The sequence below is a fragment of the Xyrauchen texanus genome, chromosome 26 (assembly GCF_025860055.1).
Source record: "Xyrauchen texanus isolate HMW12.3.18 chromosome 26, RBS_HiC_50CHRs, whole genome shotgun sequence".
Taxonomy (NCBI): domain Eukaryota; kingdom Metazoa; phylum Chordata; class Actinopteri; order Cypriniformes; family Catostomidae; genus Xyrauchen; species Xyrauchen texanus.
Genome location: NC_068301.1, coordinates 24171725 through 24189592, shown reverse-complemented (window position 1 = coordinate 24189592; position 17868 = coordinate 24171725). Strand labels below are relative to the sequence as shown.

Sequence of the window (17868 nt, the reverse complement as noted above, 5' to 3'; positions counted from 1 at the left end):
TATCTGTTTGAGCAGCTAATGGGAAACTGGGGCCTTGTATGGGAAAATCTGTCATAATTTAGCATTTAATTTTGTGACACTAGTGGCACAAAAATGACACAATTCACCTTTAAGAACTGCTGTGGGACTAGATTGTATCTGTGACTCATCAGTTGTTTGTGAATATGAAGATTTATTATCCTAAAATAGTTTTTTTTTTTTTTTTTTATCAGCAAGATGCTACAGCAGCCTTTCTCACAAAAAAAAAAAAAGATTTGTATCTCAGTGCATTGTGCTCTGACTGCTCCCCTGTGTGGATTGAGCATTCAGCGTGTAGGCTAGTCTCAACAAAACAAAGATTAGAGCAACCTCCAAGAGACCCTTTAATGCTCAGAGAGTCCCGTAGGTGCATTTGGATTTAGTGGCACTAGCATGATAAAAAATCCTTAATTGGCAGCACTAATCTGTGTGTTTTGAACAACAAAAACTTAATTGAGCTGAGCGACGGAGTAACATGGCACGACATGGCACGACATGGCAGTGTTGCTGCCTCTTTTTCTGGAGTTGGCCGTTGAAGTGAAAGCAGGATTACACTGATAAATCAGCTAATTTGCTGCACAAGAACAAATTGTAATGCTTCTAAACACTCCAATCTCTCATTTGAGAAAGGGAGGAATGAGCATTGTGATTGAAAATTTTGCACTGCATTAATTTGAGGTACTTCAGTATTCAGTTTTACAGGATAACACCATGTTATAACAGGCATGATACAATAAACAATTAAAGTGACAAGAGAAAAAAAACCTCTTCCATGAAAATTTGAGTTTTTGTTCTTACCAGCCACAACCACGACAATCTAAGAGCATGATGTCAGGACATTTTGCCGATCTCTAAGTATATATTTCTGTGGCATCGTGCTGGGTAGCTCCACCCACTTTTTGACTACCTCCGTATGTGGTTTTGTGATATGAACATTTTTCACCCCGTTTACACCTGTATTTAGCACTGACCACATCGGATCACCAGAAATGCATCTTAATGCATTTTGTTACATCACTATCAGCACTACTCATAAATGTACAGTTTATTAAACATCAAATATCTTATAATTGACTGTGTTTGTGCTGTGTTTAGATGTCTGCACGTGCCTTAAAATGAATCCTGAACCCGACCCGTACCCGAGACGTGTGACCGGACCCTACACGGTCCGAACGATACCGTCACATTACAAGCACAAACCCGAAATCGCTCACTTTCTTTATTGTTTCTTTGCTGTTGCAATAGGTTATATTTTATGTATGCATATAGGCAATATTCATAACAGTATTTGAAACATACAGTTTTATCAAGGCATGGCAGCCCCTCAGTACACTAGAGCAGAACGGGAAAAAAGCATTGACTTACCATTTATATGCTGAAACTTCACTTGGTGCAGAACTATCTGGGATAATATAAACAATACAACCCTCTTTACTGCCTGAACTTGTTCAGAACATTGAATCGTTGTGACATCTGCGTTAAAAACAATCTAGATGCAGTGCAAAGAATGAAACAGAGCGCAGGTGTTTTGACATGTGTTTTGAAAATGTGAAGTTATTTTAACATGACACGGATTAAACAGTGCCGGTCCTGCGCGAGACACTAGAGAAACAACGAGACATGGCGCAACAGTCAAAGACATTCGTCTAGCATGTGCTTACATAGGAATATAATGGGAAAACAGATCAGACAAGTGCAATAAACGCATTTGGTGTGAACGACCCCTAACTCGTCCATTCATGCATCTTTGAGTGAGATTGCGTGTGTGAAACGAGTTCGGTAGGCCTGTTTTATTAATTACTAACCTGACCCGAACCCGAAGTCCTTCTTGAAAAACTGACCCCAACACGGCCCGAAACCTCTCGGGTTCTCGAGTCCCACCAGGTCGGGTTGCAGACCTCTAGTTGTGTTGCACAGCAGTTTCATGTTCAGTGTGGACAGAGAAATTATTTGTCGCTGGAAACATGTCACTTTTTGCCTGTTTGAAAACAATAAGCATATGATATTTATTTTTTGCAGATAAATACAGAAGTACCATTACAGTATTGTAGTTCATATGACTAGAGTGCTTGATTACATCTTAAAGCCATACAATAGCTTTGTGTGAGGAACTGACCGAAATTCACTATCCCTTTAACCGATTGTACAATTGGGTTTCATATGTTCAACAGGTGTGACAAACACTGTCATGAAACGAGGTACTTTCAGGTGATGAAACGGGTTTCATTGATGCAGGACTGAAGGCAAAAACTCAACCAATCTAGATAGTGTCTGTCTCTGAGTTAAAGCACACTTGTTTAAAGAGAATCACAAACTAATAATCTCTGCCATTATCAGGAATCTTAATGTCTTATCTTCTCCTCCACAGCAATTAACCCTATGTTGATTGAAATCAATATCTCTCCTAGAGGAAATAAAATCATTATATTAGATTACTTCAATCTTTTCCAATCCCCTTTCATATGGCCATATCCATGTTAAAAGGAAAAATGGTTGTCATATTGGCCCTCCTTACTGTTTAACATGGAGCAGGTTGTCTGATTATGTCCGCACTCTACTGTGAGCTATAGCGTAGCTTCACACATTTCCTTTATAATATAACAGTGGAAGTAAGCCTTTTTTCAAATCTGTCTGTCGTTGTCTAAATATTCACAGGTCTAAATGTTTTAACAGGGTTTAATAGAATTCACTGAAATGTAAGACTGTTGTTATTCGCATGTTCTCTGGCTGTCATGGTGTGTACACACTAGTGTGCCATTCTGAGATGAGGGAAAGAATAATTTGGTTTTTTTTCTTTTTCTCTGCAAAAAAAATTCAGCTTGCTTATCTTTTTAAGGCATTTTAGCTGAGGTAAATGTGTAAACATTTGTCAAATTAAGTTATTTTCAAGGTAATTTGGTCTGTGATCTTCATCTTAATGAATGTCTCTATTAGAGTAATCTTGTGTTGTGTACACAAAATGGTATATGTCGGAGATTATTATTTAAGCATAGATTTGTGTGTGTGTTTGTGTATGTTTACCTTATCAATATATTCTTCAGTGTCACTAGAGCTGTCGCGATTATGAAATGTGACTGACGATTAATTGTCAAACAAATAATTGCGATTATGATGATTAATATTCTGTTTTTGGGCTGTGGTGATTAATTATCTCGTTAAGAGCTTTAACGATTAATTTTCAAATAAATTGTCATATTTTTAAGGTCTGCTTTTTTCTGCATATGTGCTTCAAACACCTTAAGATGTAATTTTTACATATTTTACTTCAAATAAATCAAATAAATAAATATTGTTTTATTATATTTATATTATATTTTATTATATATGTATTATATTTATATTATATATTTATTATATTTTGCAATTTAAGACATTTATTTCCTTATTTTTACACTTTCATACATTACTTTAATGCTCTGATTAAACCCACAAGCCCTTATTTGTCATGAAACAAAACCTTTATTTCTGTGGAGTGATAAAAATGATCAAACGAAATCTCAGAGTAAGCGTGTGTCTCCTCCTCTTTTTCACTGCGTGTCATTAACAAAGTGTGTATGAACCAGGAACATTTGCCATTGCACGATCGCTTAAAGTGAAACTCATGGGAGTTTGGCGTGGGCCTCAGCATGTGCATCAGAGCACTTCTCTTCAGGACAGGCGCTGGTTGACCTCCTTGGTGCGGCTCAGTGACACTTGGACTCGGAGTTCAACTGTTTGCGTTGACACACAAACGCGCCGTTCACTTAAACATTAATTCATTTAAGTGTTGATTCAGGCATAGCAATGGCGATAATAAATAAAGGATTCACAGCATCATAGTGAGAGTATGAGACGTTATGAGCAGTGCTGTTCACTTACACTAATGTTATCAGGTGTGTAATTGCCATTAAATTACACTTTTCTCTTTTCAAGTGACTGTGATAATCGTTTGCCTCAATTCTGATTTACAGAATATTAAGCCAAAAAACACTCCATTCACGGCACACTTCCATTGATTCTAATGTTCTGCAAAGCTTGTCAGAGCGAGCAATGGAAACTAGGATGGGGGGGCTTAGCAAAATGTCAAATAAGATGCCTAGCTTTTGGAACAGCCTTTACATTTATGATGCCTTTAAATGCTTTATAGGCAGCTTGCTAAGTTTCCTGCTTATATTAGATATTAGAGCTACAATAATTCAGCTACATTCAGAACCTGTTCTCTTTGGCATGGCCCATCTTTCTTTAGAGACACGAACAGCACACCCTTTATCACTGTCATCCTGTGACTACATCACCACTTTCATTTACCAGAGGGGCTACAAATGAGTCTATATGAGACACTGTTCCCACAGCTTTCCAGAGGTCAGGGGGTCACGGCCACTGCACACCCCAGAGCAAAAGTCAATTCCATTTCACACCTCCAATTCTATTCACAGCTAAATTAATTTAGTTGATCTAATCCCAAGCAAAGAAACCAATTCCAGTTTCATTTTCAATAGAAACGCTGATGTAGACTGGAATTGCATAGAACTAATCACATTTTTCTATTGAGGTGTTTCCTTGGCCTCTATTGTGCTGTTCACAGCTGCTTAAATTCATTGAACACACCTGCAAATTCAACAACCCAGCCATGTATGTTTTCATAAAAACATCAACATTCCGCTTTTGAAAGATTACATTACCAGCTATTCAGTTTAGATTTTTTTGCCACGCACTGAAGATTTTGTCAAATTAAATGTGCAGCCACGCAGCCAGGCAGACATTTTATGACTGTAAGCAAATAGTGTGCCTTAACAAGTATAAGACAGCTTTTTCTATTTGAATTCAAAGCATTTCCATATGTTTATCTCTAAGAGACTACAACCCTCAGGATGTATTATAACCAGAGGAACATTTGTTAATCTACTGTAGGAGCACTGGCATAAAAATCATACCATGATGTTTAGGGCTTTTTTTTGCTCCAGTTGAGGCTTAAGATGCTCCACTTGGTGTTTGACAACATGAAAGAGGGCATGTTTTGAGCAAAAAAAACTCTTCAAATGTGTGAAGCCTCATTTAAACCTTCCCTTTTCAAAGCCTGAAAATACATAAACATGCTTAACATGTAAAATCTCAACAGTACATGGAGGAGTTTTTGTTTTAAAGGACCTTTTGTTATTTGAGGCAGAGCAAAGCTCAATTCACTCGCTGAACAAGATGGAGAACATACACTTAAAGGGACAGTTCACCCAAATAAGAAAATGATGTCATTGTTTATGCATGCACATCCCATTCCCTTTTCCTTACAACAACATTTCATAGTGACCATGCCTGCTCCATGAGTCCACATGACTCATATACTTTATTTTAAATCCCCTGAAATCATATGATTGCTTGAACAGATTAAACAGACCCAAATTGAAGTCAAGAAATGATTTATCTTTCAGTCCGTTGAACTGGTTAAAAAAAAAGAACCTGCTCAAAAAAATGATTTGTTCATGTATCTGACTGACAATTTTCTCAAATTCCTCTCACTGACTCTTGAGTTAACAGCTCAATGGAGGAGAATTTTATTAGTGAATAATGATTACATTTCAGTCAGAGCACCATTGCATAGGCTATGGGTTTTCGGTGTCCTTTAAAATTTTCGGTTCTGAGTCTGTTCATAAATTCACAAGCTGATTTGCTGAGGTCAACCATCAGCGGTGCCAACGTTAACTGCTTCTGTCACCATGGGCACTCTCCAAAGGTGTGAGTGCTGTCTTTTTTATAGAGATGTGTTACTGTGTTGATTCATTCACACCTACAATCTAGACTCCTGGAGTCCTGGCACACTGGCTACGGGCCGACCAATTGTGCTCTATCCAGCATGCTTGGCAAAACAGCCCAAAGTTTAATGTGAGCACACTCTTTTATCTCAGTTTAATTATGCCATGGTGACATAATTTATCATATACTGACAAACTACTGCATTTAATTTGCACATAATATGACTTTACATTATCTACATGTGCATGATTTGAGTACATTAGCATCTGATTTTTATTAAATTTTTTTCTACATATTTTTGAATGTGTATTTTTTTTCTGTACATGATATTTAATACTTTTAACACATTGTGCTAGACATTTGTTGTAAAAAATGTGGATATGTGTGTGTGTGTGTGGTCCAGCTAATACTCATGCACATCATATAGTTGCCATATTGAACATAACATTTTCTCTTCAAGTGGTAAATATTTTCCTCCTGATAATGTTGCTTCTAATATATGAATTAAAATCATCACACAAAGCATAATCATGCAGATTTGTGTCTCATATGTGACCAGTCCTTATCTAACATAAGCCTCCTCTACCTTTTTTTTTCAGCTTTCTTTTGCGGCCACAACCCCTGTGCTGGCAGACAGGAAAAAGTATCCAAACTTCTTCAGGACAGTCCCTTCAGACAATGCTGTGAACCCTGCTGTTGTGAAGTTTCTCAACTATTACAACTGGAGCAGAGTGGGAACCCTGACTCAGGATGTTCAGCGGTTTTCTGAGGTACTGTATGTCAAGGGGAAAAAAATACTTCAAAATTAGGGCACAGACCTGCCTTGGACAGCTAAGTAAGACCAAATGATTGAGTTCAGACATGAAACTCTGAATGGCGCAAGCTGATTGGTTCTTTTTAACTTGTTATCTTTTAGCCAGTCAGCTTGCTCACATGTGACATGTCAAGATAATCGACTCACATGTGCTGCGTCCAAAAGTGAAAATTGCTGCCTGCGGAGGCTGTATTCGGATGTAGGATGAAAATAAGGTGCTTTTTAAACTGTTCTGTGACCAGTTTCATTGAGAGTTCCATTCGTTCAAAATCACTGCCTGTTAAGCCATTAACTGATTTGGCAGCAAGTCAGCTGCCTACGGTTTTGGATGCATTTTTATGTGTAATTGGTTAGCCAATCAACTTTCATACACTCTCTGTGCCTAAAATGTAAATTTTCTCAGTTTGCAAGTAAGCCAGTAAGCCACGCTGCAAGAGATTTCTCTGAAAATGCTATTTGATCAGGTTGTTGCTGGGGCTCTTTCTTATACCAGCTTGCACAGTAAGGTCTGCTTTTGGCCATGACACATAGAAACGCATCTTTATCAAGGTAAGCCGTAGCAGAATCAGGCACTAGCATACATCGCTATCTTAGGTCATTAGTTTGAATAAATCCTCACATAGCTCGGCGAAGTCACTAGTTAAATATGCTCTGGGCTTTCCAGGTCCGGGTACACATTATGAGTCAGGTCACGAGTCCTTAAAGCCATTTGGTCAACTGGCTTAGGCACACAGAGATTTAGATCATTAGCATTATGCCGTTCGGCCAAGCAGGCCAAGGCACAACTTGGTAGCATACATTTCTTTGGAGCAGCATTAGTACACAAGTCTTGGCGGTGGAACTTCTTGTTTGGGGGTTGTGTTATGTGTTATGCATTTTTGCAGCTTCAATGCTTTATTGGGGGATTTTGTTTGTCTAATTGGGCAGCAGCTTGTCATACATGGTTGATGCAGAATGTCTTGTGTCAGCAGCCGCATGTCCACATGCTGACTCAGTATTTCTGTGTATGTTCTAGCAATAGCAAGTCTCCGTAATTGCTCTGCAGTAGTAGTAGTAGCAGCAGCAACATAGCATATCTAATCCAGGAAGACCAAAATCCTATCAATATGTCATACCCACATAAACATGCTAAATGTTTCAGGAAGTTGTTATGACTGAACTTATATTACTCATCAGACTGTTAATTTATCAAAGATGTTTTAGTATTTAGTCAATTTGAAGCTGAAAGTGTTGTTGTTTGTGTTCAAAACAGATCCAGAGAAAGACATGTTGAGACTGTTCTTTTAGCCCAACTTTTTCTTCATAAGTGCCAGCATTTAAATGAAAATAGGATTTAAGTCAAACAATTTAGGTCAAACATTATTTTACAGTGTTCATGTTACTGTGAATTTACATAGGTAATTACTGATTAATACTAATCAACTACATGTATTTGCTGTGTAATTATTTTGTAGAGCTGCTTGTGCTTGTTATTGTTATTACTTTAGTAATTATATCAGTACCATGTAATATGTGTAATACGGACACTGTAAAATAAAGTGTTACCCATTTTTCTTTAGGAGAGTAAATCAGGAAAACATGTTTCAATAATGCTTTATACCTTTATATATAATACCTTTACACAAAAGCTTATATAGTGTTGACATTGAGTCATTAAACCTCAACCTCAAATGTTAATATAATACTTGTAGATCACAGATATTATGTTTTCTGTGCTTTTTCTTGTGAAATCCCTCTGTTTTCTGATTTTAGCCCTTATCATTGGTGAAATAAAGTATTGATGAGTGAAATGTTATTTTGTTTTACATAACCAGCTTCACATGCCACCTTAATGGTTTAGAGAAACAATGGTACTAAGAAACACAAGTCATATATTTGTTTGTGTATTTTTTCCTCTTATTTGTATTTCAAGTGAATAGATATAATAGTAATAATAGCCATAATTAAAATAAGCTATAATAATAGAATAGCCAGATTCTCTAGTAGAATTCAGTGAATTCAGTGCATGACAGTTTAAAGAATTTAGCTGGATTGGATGAGACATGAATACATAAAAATATTATGGATTGTGTTGTGTTTGAATGTTTATTGTAAGCTTCTGGAAATTCCTTCCTCCGGTGGGATATGTAGTTGAAACCCCCCTGGGGCGAAACGATATTAGCGTGCCTTTCTCACACAACTGCTCCATAGTAACCGCATGCTGTCAGAGTTCAAATAATTCCTCAGGCAATACATCTAAAGCTAAGATCGTCATTACAGATTCACGTAGCCATGACAACCTGTTTGTTTTAGATCTATACAGTTAACACTACTGTTTTTGGTTGCTTATAGAAAAGTGTTGCACTGTACCACAGATGACAATGATTATAGCTAAAGAGAACTACTTTTTCCTGTATCTGTTTACTCCAATATATTACATGGGTCTCTGGAATACTTGGTTCTCATTGGTCAATGTTGCCATCTAGCGGTCTGATAAAACAACACGTCCGGGAATTAAGACATATCAGACGGGTATTGCAAGTCATCTTTCCTACTTCTGAATCACTCTGCAATCTCTACAAGTAAGCAATACAATAATTTCAAGTCATATCAATTGTTTATGTCCATTTATTTATTTATTTGACAAGTAGCCTTGTAGTGAGCTGGATAATGAGCAGCCAGACATTTTTGCAGAATAAACACCAACAGAACTCAAAGCAAACCAGAGATGCAGATCAGCTGTTCAGTAATTTCTTTCTTCTCACATAATAAAGTAATTTCAAATCAAATCAATATTTTATGTACATTTACTTATTTATTTGGCAAGTAGTCTTGTAGTAAGCTGAATAATGAGCAATCAGATGGTAATTTTACAAAATAAACACCAACAGAACTCGGACACAAACCGGAGGTAGAATGCAGCTGTTCAGCGATTTGTTTTTGTCTCACATAATAACATGATTTCAATGCAAATTAATATTTTATATCCATTTATTTGGTTATTTGGTTAGTAGCCATGTAATAAGCAGGATAATGTACAGTCAGACGGTTTTTATTGCAAAATAAACCCCTTCAGACAAGATCCTGTTCACCCTGTCTAAGTTTATTTTGAGAAAAAATCATCTGAATGTACATTTTCCTTTACGTATTTGCCAAGATCTCAGTCGTCTTTTAATGATTCACTGCAAAAACCTGTATGATTTTCTTTCATCTGTTGAACACAAAGAGATGTTAGGCAGAATGTTAGGTACTGACAGCCTCAGTAACTATTCACTTTCATTTCATGGGGAGGTGCACTGTCAACATTCTTTACATTGGCCTCATAATGGGTTTGGAACAACATGTGGGTGAGTAAATGACTACATTTTCATTTTGGAGATAACTAGCCCTTTAATACCTTATGCAATTTAGCTTCTTATGTAAATTCCTCTCCTTTTATGTATGTTTATACAAAAGATATGTATTGAGATGGTTATTTATTTTATTTTTTTTGCAGAGTCAATTTGTTACTATCCAACAGTTAGTATTCAAGACTGAAAATCTGATTTGACTATAAAAAAAAACAAAAAAGAAAAAGCTTTTGTAAGCTCACTCTCTGTACCAAACTGAGTGAACAGCATTGTGCTATAGGCTTTGGGGGATGGGGGATAAAGGGGGTTGGAGGGGGGATTGGTAACGAGTTGATGAAGGTATAAATCCCTTTATCTTTGCCTCCGGATGAAGTTAAACAGCACAGAGGAAGAACCTGATCCCATCAGCCTGCCTGGGGAGGGCACTGAAAGTCTGAATAGTATGTGTATATTGGTGTCATACTCTCTCGCCCTCGGCAGTGCTGTACCGCAGTGTAGCTTGCCCTCATTGTGTGATGTGACATTTCAGGAGGAGGTGCATCTGTTGTGTCACAGAAATTAGGAAGCGTACAACCTAAGAACCTGAATGTCCCTGGCCATTTCTTGGAGGCTTCAGTTGCCTATGATTGCTGGTGTTAATAATATCCATTTCAAAGGCAGAAGCTCCTAGATCTAATTGCTTTATTGGAATTCTTCCCACATAATACCTAGGCCTGGGCTATATTTATTTAATATTCCCTATATATTATAAATTATTTTGCCGGTGATATAAAATAAATCGACACAGCAAATATTGTGATGATTTTAATATACTTTTGATTTGCCCTTTAAAAGGACAGTTCACCCAAACAAATCTATATTCTGTCACCATTAACTCACCCTCTTGTTGTTCTAAAATATTCTAAAAGTTCCAAATGCATTACTTTCTTCCATGAAATAAAAAAGTAGATGTTAGGAAGAATTTTAGCCCTATTTAAAAAAGATGCACTGAAAATGAATGGTGACTAACATTCTGCCTGACTTGCAAACATTGAGACAGATGTTTAGATAGCGTCTCTCATTTAAACTTCAGTAGCAAAAAAACTAAATTAGATTTAAGTTTGATAAAAAGTCTGATTCAACAATTAATTTGCCTCATCAGTCAAAAGAAAACTTGGCATTTTTTTTTATATAAATTGGACGGCCACTTCTATGGAGAGTACCTACAGTACTAAATTGTCTCAATTTTTAGATGATTTGTCTAACTGTGGACAGATGAAAATCTAAGGTCTTCAAGATAACTTTGTAACCCTTACTAGCTTTGTGCAAATTACCAATTCTTGATCATAGGTCTTCTGAGATTTCTTTTTTTGTGAGGCATTGTCCACAACAGCAGATGCTTGATGTGAATGGCAAACTTTTTGAGTGTGTTTCATTAACCAAAGTAGCTCTAACCCACACCTCCAATCTCATTACATTAATTGGATGCCAGGTGTGCTTACTCCTGACTCTAATTAGCTTTTGTTGGTGTCATTAACCTAAGGGTTCACATACTTTTTCCAACCTACACTGTGAATGTTTGAATGATATATTAAATATGTACAGAACAATACAATAACGTGTGCATTGTTATTTAAAATTGATTTTGTTTGTTCATTATTGTAACTTAGATGAAGATCAAACAAGATGTAATGACACATTTATACATACATTATACAAAATCAGGTAATTCCAAAGAGTAAATGCAAATGTTTATTTTGGTTTGTGTTAACACTTTCATCGAAGGCTTCATCTCTTTCACCTTCTCTTTCTTTCGAAATGTGTGAAAATCAAGAGAGAATTTAGAGCAGGTCACCATATGGTTTCTCTTCTGTACTGTCCTCTTTTACACCAAGGTGCTCCATTACTGACCAATTGGACACACTCCAGTAGATTTAGTAATGGGTCTCTATTCAGGAATACATGTACATGTGGTTGCATGAGTGTGTGCGTGTAATGAAGCTTCTGCTTGTTTGATCAGTGATTAAACAGTTAGGAAGCCGAGCTAATTGCATTCCCCAAGGAGATGATCTTAGAACAAGTCATCCAAATGTCCTGTTACGAAACGGACATCATGGGCAGCAGTATCTGTGCGCATCAGCATTCGTGTGTGTGTGTGTGTGCATGTGATGAGCCATTGTGTTTTGCTTTGTGCCTGACCACGTCTGTTTCAGTTTAAAGGCTGCTTCTGGACATGGGGGAATCTTAGCACTACAGTGCAATCCAAGGTTATAATAGTTTTACATTTTTAATATCGTTTTTATTTCTGTTTCATTTAAAACATTTCACACCAATTTAGTTTAGTTTTCATTTTGTTTGTTAGTTCTTTGTTAGTTTTAGTTTTTAAATATTTTATAGTTTAGATTTATTTTTTAGTTTTAGTTTTTACATATATAAAGTGATACATATAGAGTGGGGAAAACAGGCATTTTTGCAACTTGGGTCATATGTATAGCTGGACAAATGTACAGTTTGTAAATAATACTTACAATATTTCAAATCTTATTTTTAATAAGATCAACTGATGTTGTCTATAGGGTGACTAGATTTTGAAAGTCTCAAACTGGGACACCTGGGGGGTTCACGATACATGCATATAGACATACATTGTATGAAAATATGTAGCTAAATTAAATATAACATCTTTTGGTATGTGAAATAGTATTTCATTATACAATTGTAACTACATTTTAGATATTTGTAAAATGTCCAAATTCCATATACTTATTTTATCTATATGATGTCATATTACTTGTGTAATAATAATATGACTTGTCAGTGCTTGAAAGTTCTTGCCAGCTACACATTTTCACACAAAATATTCAACATTGAAACTTAAAAGGTTAAAAAATACAATTCCTCTTTTCCGCATTTAAGTGCTATTTATATGTACTATTTTTTTTAAATACAGCTGTATGAATATGACCTGCGATCTCTCATTTAACACTGTGGCCATGGGAAAGTGAACATTTACAATGACAGCAAAACATTTCAATTCCATTTTCACGTGTTGTGCAAAGAAATAGATTGCCTTCTTTTAGCTTGTTGAACATGCATTTTCATTTGGGCATTTGTAATTTGCATTGGATGATGACAGAGAGCAGCAGAGAGTGCCAATCGCGTGAGTCGTTGTCATGGTAACCAAATAGATTCTAAGCGGATTGCTGCAAAACTAGAATGATTGTATTCGCAAATCATCGTGCAGTGCAATAAAATATCTTCCCTTCCCTGTAATCGACACCAGACACGATACCAAGTAGGACCAAGAAAAAAGCTTCTCACTATGATGTACTGTAGTGATTCCCTTCTGCTCTGTCTTTGCTAATGTAATGAGGGCAATAGGCATCTGCTAGTGCTATCATCGCCTAGTGGCATCTTCATGTTAAGGTGATAGCGGGTTTAAAGGTTTAAAACGTATCGCAACAAAAAAAAAACACAAAAACTACATATTTTTAAAGTTTATTTTTATAGTTTTTTTCAGAACCATGAAAATGTATTTTAGTTTAGTTTCATTTTTTCTAATTATGTTGATTTTTATTTTTATTTCAGTTTACAGAAATGTTTTTTTTTACATTTAGTTTTAGTTTATGATAATAACCTTGGTGCAATCCAGTGCAGACATGTCCAGAATTACATCAGACTGAATTAATCTCTGTTGCATCTGTTCCTCAGCCTGAACACAGGTGTGTAAAGGCCACTGGGAATATTCCAACACAAAAATAAAACATGAACAAAGGTTAGCTAGCATTGGAACGTATGTCTATAGATATAAAGTGTCTTGTCTATTCTTGTATTGAGAGTTCATGGTTACTCAGCAATAGTTTGGGGACAAAACTGTCCCCAGAAGTGAGCTATTTTTGGCAAAACCTCCCTTTTGGATCATCCAGGGACATTCTCAATTGGTAAAAAGATTCCTAAATGAAGTAAATAATGTTTTTATTCTAAAAGTGCATCTTTTCTTTTAGGGATTAAGTTTGAGTGGGGGTTAGTCTGTAATAATTATAATTAGCGTTATTATATAAATTAATATACATGTAAATCAACTATTTAAATCAAATTTAAGCTTCTTAAAAATTTGTGGTGAAATATTTTATTTTAAAAAGTACAAATAACTTCCTTTAATGTTATCTACTTGCATGTAAAATAATAAAAACTGTCCTATTTGAAATGTCATGTCAACTAGACATTTTAATACAAATTATTACTGTGTCATAGCTGTCTGAATGTGATCTGCCAGGTCTGATTTACTGTACCTCTGTGAGTGTTGGAAAACAAACATGTAGTGACAGAAAACACCTAACTGGTATTTTTACGTAGTAAATGGGTGGTATAGACTCACACCATCAACTCTCTTGAAAAATACTTTCTGTCCTCGCACACGTAATCAATTCTCAGTAGCTTCAATACAAACAGGGAGTTAGATGACAAAATTCGGAAGAGCGGAGTGCTGAAAAGGGGCAGGGCTGAATATTGTGAATACAGCTGTTCTAGGGCATTGCTAGGTGGCTGCTCGGTGGTTATTTACTGGCCCAAGTCAAAAGAGCTCACCCCCAAGTGTATATTATATTTTCATCCCTATGGCTGAGGTCCCTTCTAATGCAAGTCTTGTATTTTTATAAATGGAGTGCAACATTTTTAAGTCTGATCACTTTGAAATGTAAATTGCAAACCTCTCCTAAATGAGTCACGATTTGACATATCATTCTTGCCCGTTACACAAAGGTACATGACGAGTTATGCCACATAGTGTAATGCTGCATTCTAATGGACCTGGGAAGCTCCTACCTCCGAGTTGGGCATTGTTACTATGACATGTCACGCATTAAAGTGGGAAACAAAATACAATAGAAGCCAAACTTAACTCAAAAATACACAATGAACGACAGCAAAATCTCTTTTTTTCTGTTGTACCAGTGAATAGCCATACCTGAACACATATTAACTTTTACACAACCTATATGAATTATAAATGCATGGTTTCTAACACATTTTTTTCTTTCCTTAAAACAAACTATAATTAGTTGACTGTCATTTAACATTTTAATATTATTGTAATAAAGCACTGAAATTTAAATAACTTCATTGTGAGTTCAATGCTTGATGTTGGCTTTGACACTCTATAGTCTTCAAAGACTAAGGACAACTGTCTCTAACAAGGACAGAAATAGATGTGGAAGGCCAGATGTACAACTAAACAAGAAGATAAGTACAGCAGAGTCTCTAGTTTGAGAAATAGATGTCTCACATATCCTCAGCTGACAGCTTCATTGAATTCTACCTGCTCAACACCAGTTTCATGTACAGGAGTTAAGAGAAGACTCAGGGGCGCAGGCCTTCTGGGAAGAATTGCAAAGAAAAAGCCACTTTTGAAACAGAAAACAAATAGAAAAGGTTAGAGTGGGCAAAGAAACACAGATATTGGACAACAAATAATCTTAACCCATTGAGCTTTTGTGGGATCAGCTAGACTGTAAGGTGCGTAAGAAGTTCCCGTCAAGACAGCCACATCTATGGCAAGTGCTACAGGAAGCGTGGGGTGAAATGCCACCTGAGTATCTGGACAAACTGACATTCTGAAAATAAAAATTCCAGTAGTAATAGTAATTCTTCACATTACAAATGTCCTGACTATACATTGTGATCAGTTGAATGCCACTTTGGTGAATAAAAGTACCAATTTCTTTCCATAAGAGCAAAACACTTCAGCAAATATGTATATGTATGCTAAAAACACTCAGAACATCTTAGCAACCGCATAGAGACTTCTCTGTGTAATTGTGGGAAGTTTTGCATGAACAAGCACCATTTTCATCAGAAAATTAAAAAATCCAGATGATTAATATTATTTAAAATCCGACTTAAAAATTGTGAAACATTTTTAGCTGAGATGAAAAAGAAAATACAAATCTCTAAGCAGCCCTTCTATTCTGAGATTAAATTATCTTAGTTTGCATCCTCAGTGCCCATATACAGATGAAATTTGTCAGTGGCGGGTCACATTAGCTGGCCACTGTCCTCTGTCAGGCCTCATTGTTCCATCAGCCTCAGAGCGCAGATCCTGGCTGACACTCACACACCTTCCTATATATCTTGAAACCAAGCCAATCAGACTCACAGTGCTCAGCCACACAGAACGGCACAGAAAATGTGGCTGATGATGGACCGCTGTGGGTTTATAAAAAGAGTGAAAAATAAGCTGTGACCCACGCTTGTCGTGGTAATTCATCATTTACAGGCTTGGTATTGCAGCTCCAAAGAGACAATAATAGTACTCGGTGCCATGGTGACTGGTGGATTCTTGTAATGCAAGGACATTTTTTGGGGAAAACAGGGAGTGCTCCTGACCTCATGCCAGTCTGTAAATTAAATGTCCTTAAAAAGCATCTTTAGAATGCAGATACAGTGTAGATACAAAATATGGATGTCATTGCATTAGATAACAAAATACCAAAGCAAGTGGCATTTGTTTTAAAGAGAATAGCTCACTTGAAGAATGTTAGGTTTAAAATTATAAAACAGACATGCACAGTTTCAAATTAAGACAAAAAGTATTTGAACATTTTCTGGTCATCAAACTTTAGTTTATAGTCAATGTGCTTAACTACACCTGTGATAACTTAAAGGTAACTGATTTCATACATCCACTTAAAATGACCTTGGGAACAATGTTTTTAAAGTGTACAAATGGCTTATATACTGTAAGTGACGTTCTGGGAAAAGGTCTAGAATCATTGCACTTACAGGGCCCATATGCACTTGATACAAATCTCTTGGCCTTTTATTTCTCCATAAATTTAGGACAGTTGCCTTCTTAAATTAATTTATGGGCATTAAATTGTGGGCATTAAGCCAGTATGTCTCAGTGGGTTTGTTGTGTCCAGGTGAGAAGGAGGAATGCCAGGTTTGTTGTAAATTAGCTTGCAGGGCTTCTTGACACCCAGTAGTGTGCTCTTGTGTCCCCCTACCTGATTCATGCAGCCTCCCGTTTGTTCCCTGGGTTTGTTTGACAGGTCAGTGCATAAATGCATTATGCATTTCACATCACATCATTGTCATTTCTCCTCAGCTTTAGGACAGCTCTCAAATTGCATAATCCTTTACTGCACAGAGCCCACCCACCTCTCTCTCTCTTTCTCTTCCTGTCTTTCTCTATCTCTCCTCTTCCTTAAAACTCCCCATCAGGAGGTCTCTTGTGCTCACTCACAAGTGCACACATGCACATTGTTCATGCAAGCTCATGGCATCCACACTCCATTTCCCAACCATCACAAATAGATTTGCTCATGTGGAAAGGGGTTTCCGGGATCTGCCAGCATTAAGCTATAGATACGCTCATTGCATTAGTAATCAAAATGTCTCGGGTTACTTGACTGTAACCCTTGTTCCCTGATAAAAGCGTAACGAGATGCTGCGCTGAGTTAGCGCTTTGGGAACAACTTTAGGCGTGACCAGCTGTGAATATGTGTGCAACACGTCAATGAACATTGACTGGAATTTATAGCCTCTGCCGGTGTCATCATTGGATTTACATGTAGCAGGGCTATAAATAGATGCGTCACAGGTGCATCGTCAGGTATTTTGTCTGAAGAGCAGTCCTGGAGCATCCCAGTGCGGCAATGAAGCTCAGCATCTCGTTCCGCTTTTATCAGGGAACAAGGGTTACAGTCAAGTAACCCGAGAACTTCCCTTTCAAAAAGCTACACTTATGATGCTGCGCTGAGTTAGTGCTTTGGGAACGAGAATACCCATGCCGCCGCACTGTGGATTTCCGGACCCCTTACGGTTGTGTAGTGTACTCAGAAGAGCGCGAGAGGTCTCAGACATGAGCTTGTGATGTCGACTCAAGGACATAAGAGCCCAGAGTGGCATGAACAACATGAACCATACCTCGTAGGCCAGGGCAATAGCGTCCCTCACCCAATGCGACATAGTCTGCTTGGTGGCGGCCGCTCCCCTGCTGCG

General features: G+C 37.0%; 1 protein-coding gene across 1 annotated transcript in view; it reads left to right on the top strand.

Moving 5' to 3' along the window:
• LOC127619558 (gamma-aminobutyric acid type B receptor subunit 2-like) overlaps positions 1-17868 on the top strand; it is a 300286-nt gene that overhangs the window by 167318 nt on the left and 115100 nt on the right. Inside the window, exon 3 of the mRNA XM_052092421.1 lies at positions 6345-6515. Within this exon, the coding sequence (XP_051948381.1) occupies positions 6345-6515 (171 nt within the window). The remainder of the gene's footprint in view (positions 1-6344; positions 6516-17868) is intronic.